General features: G+C 46.2%; 1 protein-coding gene across 1 annotated transcript in view; it reads right to left on the bottom strand.

The window, feature by feature from the left end:
* COL5A2 (collagen type V alpha 2 chain) overlaps nt 1-13362 on the bottom strand; it is a 206292-nt gene that overhangs the window by 78980 nt on the left and 113950 nt on the right. The window contains exons 6-7 of the mRNA XM_082223037.1: nt 12654-12707; nt 6823-6930 (exon numbers count right to left, since the gene is read on the bottom strand). Coding sequence (XP_082079163.1) covers nt 6823-6930; nt 12654-12707 — 162 coding nt within the window. The remainder of the gene's footprint in view (nt 1-6822; nt 6931-12653; nt 12708-13362) is intronic.

A 13362-nucleotide genomic window follows, 5' to 3' on the forward strand; every position in this document is an offset into this window, starting at 1 on the left:
TCATCCCATACACACTTACCAATTAGTAAGCCCTACTGAACTCAGTGGGACTTACTTCTGAGTAGAAGTGTAAAGGATTGCTCTGTAAATCACTGTTTGTTACCCTCACACTCTGGCACTACAAAGCTGCTGTCAATCTGGATTTTCTGATTGACACCATGCTCATGAGGTTTCACCTAGGAGCAAAACACATCATTCTTTTTAAGCAGAATAGATGGCACAATGGATGCCAGACCAAAAATAAATAAATCTCCAGACATATAAGGAAACTAGCATTTCCGTCTCAGAAATGATAATTTTCTGAAGTACCGTATTTTTCTGTGTGTAAGACTAGCTTTTCTAACACAAAAATGAGGTTCAAAATTTAGGCTCTTTTATACACGGGTAGTGCTAAGGGGGGACGTGCAAATGGTTTTTTGGCACGGGGCCCAAGATTGTAAGCAGTGATTGGCCGCTGGATGGTTGGGGGGGTGCCGAAAATTGCTCACCCTCCAGAACGCAGCACACAACCGCTCGTGTCGCTTACAATTGCCGCTTAAAATCTCGGGCTCACACTTCGTTCCGATGAGTGAGCGATTTTCGGCATCTCCCCGCCCCCAACAATCAAGCAGCCAATCGCTGCTAAAAAACTCGGGCTTGCGTCGCAGAAAGCACCTATCAGCTCCCCAATCGCCACAGCAGCCGCCAAACACGCTCCTGCTTGCTGTGACAAGGGCAGCTGTCTATTGGCTGCTGCAGCAGCAAGCAGGAGGGCTAATGGCAGGGATCAGGCAGCTGCGACGCGAGCGGTTGTGTGCTGCATTCCGGTGGTTGAGCGATTTTCAGGATTCCCCCCTCCCACAACAATCAAGCAGCCAATGCCAAAAACCACTCACCCGCCGGAAGAAAGTGCGAGCCCAAGATTGTAAACGGCAATTGTAAGCAACACGAGCGGTTGTGTGCTGCATTCTGGCGGGTGAGCGATTTTCGGCATTCCCCCAAAATAATCTGTAAGGGTATCAGGGGGTTGCTCGAGAGCAATCAGGCAAATGCCTCCCTGGAGTGTTGTAAAGCCTTGTTATTGGTACCAAAAAAAAAACCTTCACCATTCAGAGCGCCACTATTCCGTGTCTTGCTCATTCACTGGCAGAATCTGAGAGTGGGCGGTCCTTAAACCTTCCCCAGCAGAGTAGTTTCTTGACGCCCAGCCTAATGCGCAAGGAGGGTGTGGGTAACGGAGGACTTCTCTCCTCCCCTCTTTGCTCAGGCAAGGTGCCCTGGCACCGCCTTGCCTCCTCCGAGCCCTGAAGCTCCTCTCTTCTTCTTTTTTATAAGATTTTTATTAAAATTTTCAAAGTATTACAAAGTAATAATAATAATAATAATAATAATAATAATAATAATAATACAAAATAAAAATGGTTAAAAACAACTCATTCTTTCCATTACAGTGGTACCCCGCAAGACGAATGCCTCGCAAGACGGAAAACCCGCAAGACGAAAGGGTTTTCTGTTTTGGAGGCGCTTCGCAAGACGAATTTCCCTATGGGCTTGCATCGCAAGACGAAAGCCCATAGGGAAATGCTGGCGGTCGGGAGCAAAGACTTTCGCCCACAGCCGGCCTTCAGAACAGGACCTCTTCTCAAGGCCAGCGGGGGGCAAAAGTCTTTGCTCCCCCCTGCCTGCCTGCCCCCCCCGCCTGCCCCAGGAGCGAAGCGTTCGCTGCCGACCCCCAGCATTTTAAAATCTCCCCGTGTCCCGAAGCGGGGAGGGGGGGCGGGAACACCTGCCCCAGCCGCCCCACTTCGGAACGCTGTTCCGAAGCGGGGAGGGGGGGCGGGAACACCTGCCCCAGCCGCCCCACTTCGGAACGCTGTTCCGAAGCGGGGAGGGGGGCGGGAACACCTGCCCCAGCCGCCTCACTTCGGAACGCTGTTCCGAAGAGGGGCGGGGGGCGGGAACACCTTCTGAAGGCGGGCAGGGGGCGAAAGTCTTTGTCCCCCCTGCCTGCCTTCGCCAGCATTTTAAGATCACCCGGACAGCGGAGAAGTCCTCCGCTGTCCCGGGGTTTTTTAAAATGCTGGGGGTGGGAAGAAAAGCCCTTGTCCCCCCCCTCTTCTGAAGGCCAGGACCTCTTCTGAAGGCCAGCGGGGGGCAAAAGTCTTTGCTCCCCCCTGCCTGCCTGCCCCCCGCCTGCCCCGGAAGCGAAGCGTTCGCTGCCGACCCCCAGCATTTTAAAATCTCCCCGTGTCCCGAAGCGGGGAGGGGGGGCGGGAACACCTGCCCCAGCCGCCCCACTTCGGAACGCTGTTCCGAAGCGGGGAGGGGGGGCGGGAACACCTGCCCCAGCCGCCCCACTTCGGAACGCTGTTCCGAAGGGGGGCGGGGGGCGGGAACACCTGCCCCAGCCGCCCCACTTCGGAACGCTGTTCCGAAGCGGGGAGGGGGGCGGGAACACCTGCCCCAGCCGCCCCACTTCGGAACGCTGTTCCGAAGAGGGGCGGGGGCGGGAACACCTTCTGAAGGCGGGCAGGGGGCGAAAGTCTTTGTCCCCCCTGCCTGCCTTCGCCAGCATTTTAAGATCACCCGGACAGCGGAGAAGTCCTCCGCTGTCCCGGGGTTTTTTAAAATGCTGGGGGTGGGAAGAAAAGCCCTTGTCCCCCCCCCCAGCCTTCAGAAGAGGTCCGGGGACAGACTGTCCCCGGACCTGGTCTGAAGGCGGTTTCCCTAGGAACGCATTAATTGATTTTCAATGCATTCCTATGGGAAACCGTGCATCGCAAGACGAAAACTCGCAAGACGAAGAGACTTGCGGAACGAATTAATTTCGTCTTGCGAGGCACCACTGTACTTATTTTTCATTAGCTTATTTCCCGGACCTCCTCACGCCTCCCTTTTTTGTATTCCAGTTCAGTTTGTTGGTTCAGCAAATCCTTACCCTCTTTGTTTATCCTAATCATTGATCTTAAAATATTGTAACGTTAAATTTTTGCCTATTAAGAATCCATTTTCCATATTCCCTTATAGTATTACAGCTGAAAACCCCTTAATTTCTATCCAACATCATTCTAACATTCATTAATTTTACAATATTTCTGTAGATAGTCTTTAAATTTCTTCCAATCTTCTTCCACCGATCTGAAGTTCCTCTCCATTGGAGGCCTGGTTACTCTCCTCTGCGGAGAAGGAGCTGCTTCCCACGATCTTTGGGGGCTCTCTGCAATCCATCCGGCTTTTCCCCTCTTGCCCCTGAGTCGATGGCAGTTCCCTGACATAATCCTCCCCAAAAGCTCAAACTCCCCCCCCCATTTTATAAATTTTGAGGCCCCCAAAATAGATGGGGACATCTTATAGACGGAAAAATACAGTACATGAGAGGTCAGGTCATTGTCATGCCTCATACCACTTTGAGTTGCTGCCTCTAACGCATTCTATTTTCAGCCCTTGGGAATTATGAAGAGGAACGATAATCATTGGAGGGGAATAGTTGCAGCAATGCCCATGGAATGGGACATTTTGGGTTTCCCCCGATCTTAAGTTTCTGCCAATGTTCCATACTGGGATGAGATACAAAGCAACGAACTCTTCATGTCTAGGTTTTGATGGTCGATCTGTGGGGGAATAGAGGTTTGGAGAGCATGGCAAACCTCTGGGGTTGGTCCCGATATGCACTGCCCCCCCCCACCTTCCACCAAACATCTAGGGTAATCGTTTAAAGTAGATAGCATGAGGATCCAAATGCATGCAGGCCTAATTTATGCAATTCTTTTCCTTTATATATGAAAAAGTGGGAAGGTTCACCTAATCTGATGAGTTACGCAGAGTTGGCAAAGTTGACATATAAATTACATGAGAAGGACAATTGTGACTCCAAGGAGGAATGGGAACTTTTTACAAACTATCTTAAAAAAAAAACCCAAAATGACTGGGACTCCTTGGCAGGTTTTGAATAAACATCCACAAATTTATTAATAGAATATGTGACAGGTAAGGTAATGATATGTACAACTTTTAACATGCAAAGAGAATAATGTGTGCAAAGAAATCAGAGAGGGGAGCTGAGGGAAGTCTTTGGTGGGGGGAGAGGGAGGGATGGGGGGAATAAAAATGGATAAAAAATGTAATTGGTTATTTTGATTGATAATTGCTTTTGTTGCAATTGTTTTAAAAAAAATAATAAAGGAAAGTTCACCTAGGATAGACCTGCATTTCCATAGATTTCTGTATAGATTCTTGCCTCACGTATTACCTCAGGCGTGTTTTCCGCAAGCATCAAATCTGACAAGTTGCCTAGGATTTCGTTTGTTTTACCTCAGGAATCTGACATTTACACAGAAATCTTGTCACAGAAATTATAATTCTAAGGTACAACTAGGACTTACAAAAGAATTAAGCAGTGCCCACTGTCAAATCGCATATTTAGTTGACCAAGATAATTATGCAACATATAAAGTATCTTTCTATAGGGTTGCCATATTTCAAAAAGTAAAAACCAGGATGCAACAAGAGCTGTTGAGCTTTTCTTAGACCAAGCATGTCCAAAGTCCGATTCAGGGGCCTAATCCGGCCCGCAGGTCGATTTAATCCGTCTCTTGTGGCAGTGCAATGGTGCCCCGCAAGACGAATGCCTCGCAAGACGGAAAACTCGCTAGACGAAAGAGTTTTCCGTTTTGGAGGTGCTTTGCAAAACGAATTTCCTATGGGCTTGCTTCGCAAGACGACAATGCCTTGCGAGTTCCTGCTGGGTTTTTTTTCCTCCCCCCATTTTTCTAAGCCGCTAAGCCGCTTATCAGCTGATCCGATCAGCAGATAAGCCGCTAAAAGCCGCTAATAGCGCTAATAGCGCTAATCCGCTAATCCGTCAATGGGCTTGCTTCACAAGACGAAAAAATCGCTAGACGAAGAGAATCACAGAACGGATTCTTTTCGTCTTGCGAGGCACCACTGTATATGTAACTTTGGGGTAAAATCGTAAAAAAGCTAAAAGCTCAACAATTTCAATCCTAAAAAACCCCAACAACTTTGGTCAGCCCTCACGCATGTTCACTTCATCAACTCTGGCCCTCTTTGAAAAAAGTTTCAACACCCCTGTTTTAGACAATCCCCAGATTGGTTGAGATTTCTTTCACAAAAAAAGCCTAGAAAATGTGATTATTCAATTGACTTGCCTAAGATCCTGGACAAAGCGTCACATTTCTGAAATCCAGCCCCCACCCCCGTCAATTCCGCCTTTGAAATCCTGGTAAAATCCAGACATATGGCAGCCCTACTTTATATGCAGAGATGTCACAAATATGTGCAGCCTGAGTCTTAGACTGCAGGTCACTTGGTTCAGGGCATATTGTTGGTCTCACTGATCGTAAGCCGTCTTGAGCACATTTTTTTTGGTTGAATGGCGGCATGCAAACAAAATGATGATGACAACAACGATGCATACAAGTGTATAAAAATGTTTATACACACTGTAGAATCATGATGCAGAAATATAGTAATGTTTTTATACATATTATACATAAAATATGCATATTTTGTGATAATTTTGCAGAGTTGTTGTTTTTTTAATGCACATAACTGGCCATTTGATGCAAGAGCTATCTGGTGCAGGCAAAGCTTGATCAAATTGGAAATTTAAAATGGATTCCTCCTCCAACCCTAGCTACCTTCACTTTGTGTGAGATTTGGCTGAGGCAGCATCCCAGCAGACAAAACTGAACCTTCAACTATTCTCCCTCTTTCTCTTTAAATTGCACAGTCATTTCTTTCAGTTAATAAAGCTGAAAAAAAATTCTAAATGCATCAATATCCAAATAAATTCCCTGATTTCCTATTTCAATATTTTACCTTTCGAGTCCAGACGATTAAAAAAACCCCAGTCTTTGGCTGGAGAGCAAGTGGCATGAAACGTCAACACTATGGACACAGCTACGTTAGTCAAAAAATAATGTTTCGAATTCGTTATGAACATGCAATACCAGATGGCAGCAGAGAGCAAAAAAAATAAATAAATCTATATGGTTTTTACATTGCATTTTTTCCCTTTTGTCATAACAATTTAATTTCTCACTTATTTATAGCGTTTTTTCCCCTGTGTGTGGATCCACTCTGTGTCTCCATCCAAAGGCAAGATTAAACTGAAACCAACTGAAAATTCAAAACACAGTGGTGCCTCGCAAGACGAAATTAATCCGTTCCGCGAGTCTCTTTGTCTTGCGGTTTTTTCGTCTTGCGAAGCACGGCTATTAGCGGCTTAGCAGCTATTAGCGGCTTAGCGGCTATTAACGGCTTAGCGGCTTAGCGGCTATTAACGGCTTAGCGGCTTAGCGGCTATTAACGGCTCAGCGGCTTAGCAGCTATTAACGGCTTAGCGGCTTAGCGGCTATTAACGGCTTAGCGGCTATTAACGGCTTAGCGGCTTAGCGGCTATTAACGGCTTAGCGGCTTAGCGGCTATTAACGGCTTAGCGGCTATTAACGGCTTAGCGGCTTAGCGGCTATTAACGGCTTAGCAGCTTAGCGGCTATTAACGGCTTAGCGGCTTAGCGGCTATTAACGGCTTAGCGGCTATTAACGGCTTAGCAGCTTAGCGGCTTTAAGAAAAAGGAAACAAACTCGCAAGAACTCGCAAGACGTTTCGTCTTGCAAAGCAAGCCCATAGGGAAATTCGTCTTGCGGAACGACTCAAAAAACGGAAAACTCTTTCGTCTTGCGTGTTTTTCGTCTTGCGAGGTACCACTGCATTTCTACATTTATTGTGTAAGTTTGAAATCCTGAAGTTCAAACATCAGCCTGCGCGCTGCTACCCTGAGTTTCTCTTCTTATAGTGCCCAAGACAAACATCACTTACTCTGCCCACTCCATCTGGCCCTGTCGATGGTTGACCGGGAGGCCCAGGGTCGCCAGGTTGTCCAGGTATACCAGGTTCCCCATCTATTCCTGGAGGACCACGTGCACCCTAAAAAGAGAAGTAGTAAAAATCAGGACAGGTATTTGCAGAACATAAACGGACCAACAAAGCTAAGTGAGCCCTTCTTGTTACTGAAGGTACCTAGGCAACGATAGCAGTATGGCCACAACTCCAGAAGTTTCAACCCTCACATGGAGTCTGTTGGAATATTCTAGAAGGCACTTGAAAATGGTCTTGAACAAGCTGCTAGGCAACAGAAAATTCCCCCAGCAACAGGTGCCTTTATTAGGTCATGTGATCCATTAAGGCTAAATGAGCACATGTATAAGTCAGCATTAGGTCTCTGGCCGAATGGCTAAAAGAGAAAAAGCATTATGTTGCTTTATTTGTTTTTCAGCTATTTATTACTGACCAGTGTAAAGTTTTGCAAATAATAAAGACTCTGAGAAACAGAACCAAATGGTGTTTATTCCTGTATTGGGAATTTCACTGAGAGCTGGAATACTGCTGCTGCTGTTGTAAAAAAAGAAAAAGATGCAGAAAAGCTTTTCTGTAAAAGGAACTCTGCTGCAGAAAGAAATGAAAACTCACAAATAGATGCTCACACACCAACAGAGTCAAAATCACTGCACCACAGCTTTCCCACCAGCCTTAAGATTGGAGATGTAACATTTGAAACGGCTCTTAAATTATTAGATAACGTCCATTCTCACACAGATCCCATTCATTCCAGGATAACCTGGCAAAACAATCTACTTTTGGGCTGAACATTTCCACCCATGGTTTCTTTTTAAAAGCCAGAAACATCAAACGGCCGATTATGACTTCGATACCATTTCCCCCCTTCTCCTAGAAGGATTTCTGAACTAAGAACCAAGGGTGGCATCCAGTTCTTTCTGTCTGCTGGTGGAAGGAATTTGTCAGTGGAAAGGGGGGTGGGAGACAATATTCACCAATTCCCGCTCTCCTTTCCAGCCCTTTATAAAAGGTAAAGGTAAAGGGACCCCTGACCATTAGGTCCAGTCGTGGCTGACTCTCGGGTTGCAGCGCTCATCTCACTTTATTGGCCGAGGGAGCCGGCGTACAGCTTCTGGGTCATGTGGTCAGCATGACTAAGCCGCTTCTGGCAAACCAGAGCAGCGCACGGAAACGCCATTTACCTTCCCGCCGGAGTGGTACCTATTTATCTACTTGTACTTTGATGTGCTTTTGAACTGCTAGGTTGGCAGGAGCAGGGACAGAGCAATGGGAGCTCACCCCGTCACAGGGATTTGAACCGCCAACCTTCTAATCGGCAAGTCCTAGGCTCTGTGGTTTATCCCACAGCACCACCAGCCCTTTATACCTCCCTCTAAATCTTCTTCATAGGGTTAAGGCACCCTCCGAAACAAATTTAGGGAGCTCTCTAGGGCTCAGTCGGCACAAACAGCAATTCAGGTTTCCCCCAGATTGTCATTTACTCCACTCTATCATTTTTCACTCACACTGGTGCAAACTGAGAGGAACCTCTTGGGTTCCATGGCAAACGGTTCAAGATTTATAACAACATAATTCCACACAATGGCTTCTTTCCCAGCACAAGGCATATAGCCAAACAGGCTGTTTGGATGACAGCGAGGCAGGGGAGGAATGAGGAAAACAGAAGAAATATTTCACGGAGCTGTCTGGAATAAAATCTGTGGTGGCTCATCTGAGGTAACCTCATGCACTTCATAGCCTTGTTCATTTGCGACAGGGCTCTGCCATTTTGACTTTGAATGGATGAGTCACTTAGTAGCTGAGTATGAAAGACCAGGAGGAGAATAGATAAGTGCTGCCTAGCAAGCATCTTCAATAGGAAGGGATGGCCTTTTGATATGAACTACAAATGTGCTTCCTCTTCATGTTTTTCACCTCATCTTCCTCTCACCTACAGCACAGGACCAAGTGTATTTTATGCTTGGGGGGGTTAATAAAAAAAAACACCCTAGGAATATAGAAATATTGCTGACAGGTGAGAGATTGTAACTCAAGAAGAAGGTGGGCTCCCACAGATGAAATGAAACATCAAATGGAGGCTTCTGAAGGAGCCATTGTTCAGTGTTAACTATTGAGATTGAGAGGCCAGCCAAAATAACATCACCACAACAGAAATCTGAGGCATTCTGAAACTTGCAGTGGTCATACTGTGTACCATCTTTTGATTATAACAAAACAAAACTGAACATTGGTTTTCTAAATATTGTTATAGATTGGGGGGGGACCCCTAAATCCTAGAAATTAATTAATGGCAGGATTTTTATTATTTGAAATGTGAAGGGAAAAATACCAGCTTCAGAGCTAGCCTAAGCAAAAATGCCCCAGCCAAGCAAGGGCCGTTAAGAAACAATACAGAACCACTGAGGGCTATTGGCAATGCAAGAGAACTGTCTTCCTCCCTTGTCCTGAGGTGTGAAGAGAGGCTGGGGATTTGGAAGGCTGCCAGGGTAACTGGGTATGGGGCAGGAAAAAAGAGCCTTTAGAGCAAGGTGTGGTGGGAAGAAGAAGGGGGAGAGAAAAGATTAGAAGAGTTTGGATTTGATATCCGGCTTTATCACTACCCGAAGGAGTCTCAAAGTGGCTAACATTCTCCTTTCCCTTCCTCCCCCACAACAAACACTCTGTGAGGTGAGTGGGGCTGAGAGACTTCAGAGAAGTGTGACTAGCCCAAGGTCACCCAGCAGCTGCATGTGGAGGAGCGGAGACGCGAACCCAGTTCCCCAGATTACGTGACTACCGCTCTAAACCACTACGCCACACTGTCATGTTGGGTAGGCTGGATGAAGGCTGGCTGGGAGAGATGCCTTGGACTCCAGGGCTGCACTGCTGTGGGGGAACAAGCCCTTCTTGAAACAACCATGCTGTAAAATCTGGACTTCCTCCCCACAGACTGAAGGTGTAATTAGGTGAATAAACCATATTTCTTAAAGCTACGACAGTCTCCGCCGTGTCTCAATTCTCCAAAGGAACACAGACCCTGGGTGAGTGCCTGGAACCCCCTGGAATCTTGCTACTGCTCATCTGGTATCTACCATCCTCCTCCCACCAGCCTCTAAGCATTCATTCAAAAAATCTGAAAAAAGCTTGCAGGTTCTCTGTGCAGAGTCTAGAACCCTGTGCAACCCATGGTGCTACGCCCCTCTGATGCTCCAGTAAATGAAGGTTGGTTCAAATCCGCTTCCCCTCCCCTCCACAACTTCATCATATCCACAGTTATTGTTGTGTGAAGAGGGCTTAGGTGTTGCCTCGCTGGAGCCAGCAAGTTTGGTGTTAGTATTCTCCGAAAAATGTCCCATCTCTAAAGAATTTTTCAAGTGCAGGTTATCTGAAGCATGGACTGCACTGTATTTCCTTATGACTACAGGGGTCTTCACACGTTTCATTCAACGAGTGTACAGTTTGTCTACCTGTATGTACACAACAAATCAACAAGTGTACAGTCTTTCACACAAGCACTTGCACACGTGAAGAGACAACTTGTGCTTGCATTCAGTGGAATGTGCGAACAAGCCTAAATTCCTTCTATTTCAGGACGATATCATGGGGTATAAAGCTGAGCACCATACTAAGGGGTTAAGACTGATATCTACTCTCACCCTTAAAAAGAAGAAGAAATTTAAAATGAAGAATATTAGAATTCCACTGCGCTGGTGGATCGCTGCCTCAAAACAAAAGATTAGAGTTTTTAAAAATAAGCATTAGCTAGAGGCTAACCCTGCAGCTTCTTATGTCAACTTGTCCCAAAATGCAGTGCATATTGCAATGGCGTAGTTGCCTAAGGAGAACCACGAGATGGCACCATAACACACTCTTATTCTTGCATTGCTTCCTCATTAACTCAATGCCTAAAATAGATTTGGGAAACATGACAACATAATGAAGTGCTTACAGCCAAGGAACTGGATGGCTTGTTCAAATCAATATGTGAAATTCAACACAGAGAGACAGAGACAGTCAGTAGAGTCTTTTGGCCCTCCTTGCTCCCTTAACATCGCCAACTCATAATGGTGCAACCCACAAAGGAATTCCCTTTCTCTGTAACTCTTAAAGGTACACTAGCCTTGCCAAGGTCTAGACCAGGAGTTGGGAAACTTTGGTCCTTTGGTCCAGTACAGACCTTGCTGTATTGCAAATCCCATCATACCTGGCCATGTTTGCTTGGTCTGATGGGAGTTGGAGTTCAGCAGCATTTGGAAAGCCATAGGCTCCTCACCCCAGTCTAGACAGAAGGTTTTAGCAATCCTATATCCCCTTGTTTCCTGGCCCACAGTTACCAGTCTTCCAAGACATCATTGCCTGCTTCCTTCCAGCCCATACAACACGTTCCCTCCTGATCGTAGGTCCTATGTGCTTGTGCCTCCTTCTTGCATTTCTCCTTGGCTCTGTTATTTCATCTCCACATCTCTACCACCCATTGCTTCCCCGGGACTCATCTTTTCAGCCACTGCTTCTTTCCCCAGCTTTCTTTTTTAGTCATCCCGCCGATTAGTCATCTTCCCTAGAATTCCTGTCTCTCTAAACCCCACTACCACAACCACCACAGCACCATGATGCAAGGTTTTTCCAGAGGCCTGTCTCTCATTAACTCTTTCCCTGTCTTCTCTGCCCTTTTCACCAAGCCTCCTTCTGCTCCTCTTTCCTCAGGTTCCTATACTCCCAGTTCATTGTTTATTCTGTAGCTCTCCTTCAGACAGCTTGCCTCTGGACTCAATGCCCCTTATCTTTCCTATCCGCTGTGTCCTAATCCTAGCCTGTCCCACAAAGCTGCCCCTGTCTGAAGCAGGAGTAGTCAATGAGGGGCCCTGTTGTTGGGCTACAACTCCCAACAGCCCAGCCAGCCATAGAATCATAGACTCCTCCCCACAGCTGTACCTGAGTGGGCTTGAACCGCCAACCTTCTAGTTATCAGCCAGATGCACTGACCCATTCCGCCACTGGGATGTTGAGAACTTTAGTTGAACAACATCTAGAGAAAATCTCATTGGTTAGCACCCCCGATCTAAAGGATCTGTAAAGTAAAGGTAAAGGGACCCCTGACCATTAAGTCCAGTCGTGGTAGACTCTGGGGTTGCGGCGCTCATCTCGCAACGGGAGCTCACCCTGTTGTGGGGATTCAAACCACCAACCTTCTGATCGGCAAGTCCTAGGCTCTGTGGTTTAACCCACAGCGCCACCCGCGTCCCTACAAAGGATCTGAGACAGGTTTAAAACTCTAGCCAACTTCAGTTGTGACACAGCCGCATTCCCCATCTCTTATAGAAGTTGGACTGCAAACATTCCATACCATCACTTGGCCAATTTGTGCCAGACCCTTGCTTGACGTGATCATGAAGCAATGCAGAAATACACATTTTCTACTTCAAAATGCAGCTCTGCAATGAAACAAGACACTAAAGGCATATTTGGCAACAAGTTGTAGAAGGCAGCTTATTTGCTTTTCATCTAGCCTTTTGTTCAAGTTCCCTTGACACTTTACCAGTAATTGATTGATCAAAGGATGGTTTCTTGACCATCACTGAGGATGTTAACTCATCCTTCTCTACTTGACTCATCCTTCTCTGTTTTGGTCTAGCTATGCAATGCATTTATATTTGCAAATAAATTTGCAAGCAAACCAAGCATTATAAGATACTGTATGCATCCAGTAATCTTTCCTTCCAACAGGAGGTCAATCCGGGGTACCATGCCTGCTGCAAGTATGGAGAACATAATATATTAAATAAGGTTCTTGAAAGAATATGTTAACAACTTACAGGTCTTCCTTTTGGTCCTCTGTCTCCTCTTGGGCCTTGAGATCCTGGAGGCCCCTAGACCAACAATTAGAACTGTTAGGGACATATGCATACATTTTGAAATAGCATAATGAGCACAGCACAGTTTGGAAGTTAAGTAATTATCTCTTTCATGAAACGTGAATTCATTGTCTTGTTAACATTGAAGCTGCTCTCATTTGGCTCCATGTATCTGGGTCCTCTGTGACTGACTGCATTGCCACAGTAGTTTTCAAACTGTGTTCCATGGAGCCTTGTAAGCTTCTCAGGAGTTGGTCAGTGAGAAGTTTGGTAATAGCTGGTAAGCTTTCCTGAACAGCAGCCCACCTGGCATTACTAAACTTCTGCAGCAATATGAAGACTCAGAGGAATGTTGAGTGTGTTCTCCAGGTCTTGTTCTCAGTTCAGGCAGGACAGCAGTGAATCCCTACAATCACATGAATCCCTACAATCACATGAATTGATGGTGGGTTATAAATGTGCTCCAGAATCTTCAGGCTAGAATTCTGTGGCAGATCCATAGCAGTTCCTCAGCAAAGGAGCCAACATGGAATGCCCTCTCTGAAGGCAGAGTGCTTGGAAGCCACTGCCATAAACTATGGCCCATATTCCCCTAAAAAAGTTCACTATTGAGGGTTAAAGGAAAAACACATGAAGAATTGCCCAGAGACCACTGGCTAAACATCAGAGG

Source organism: Podarcis vaucheri (genome assembly GCF_965113315.1).
Source record: "Podarcis vaucheri genome assembly, chromosome: 1".
NCBI lineage: Eukaryota > Metazoa > Chordata > Lepidosauria > Squamata > Lacertidae > Podarcis > Podarcis vaucheri.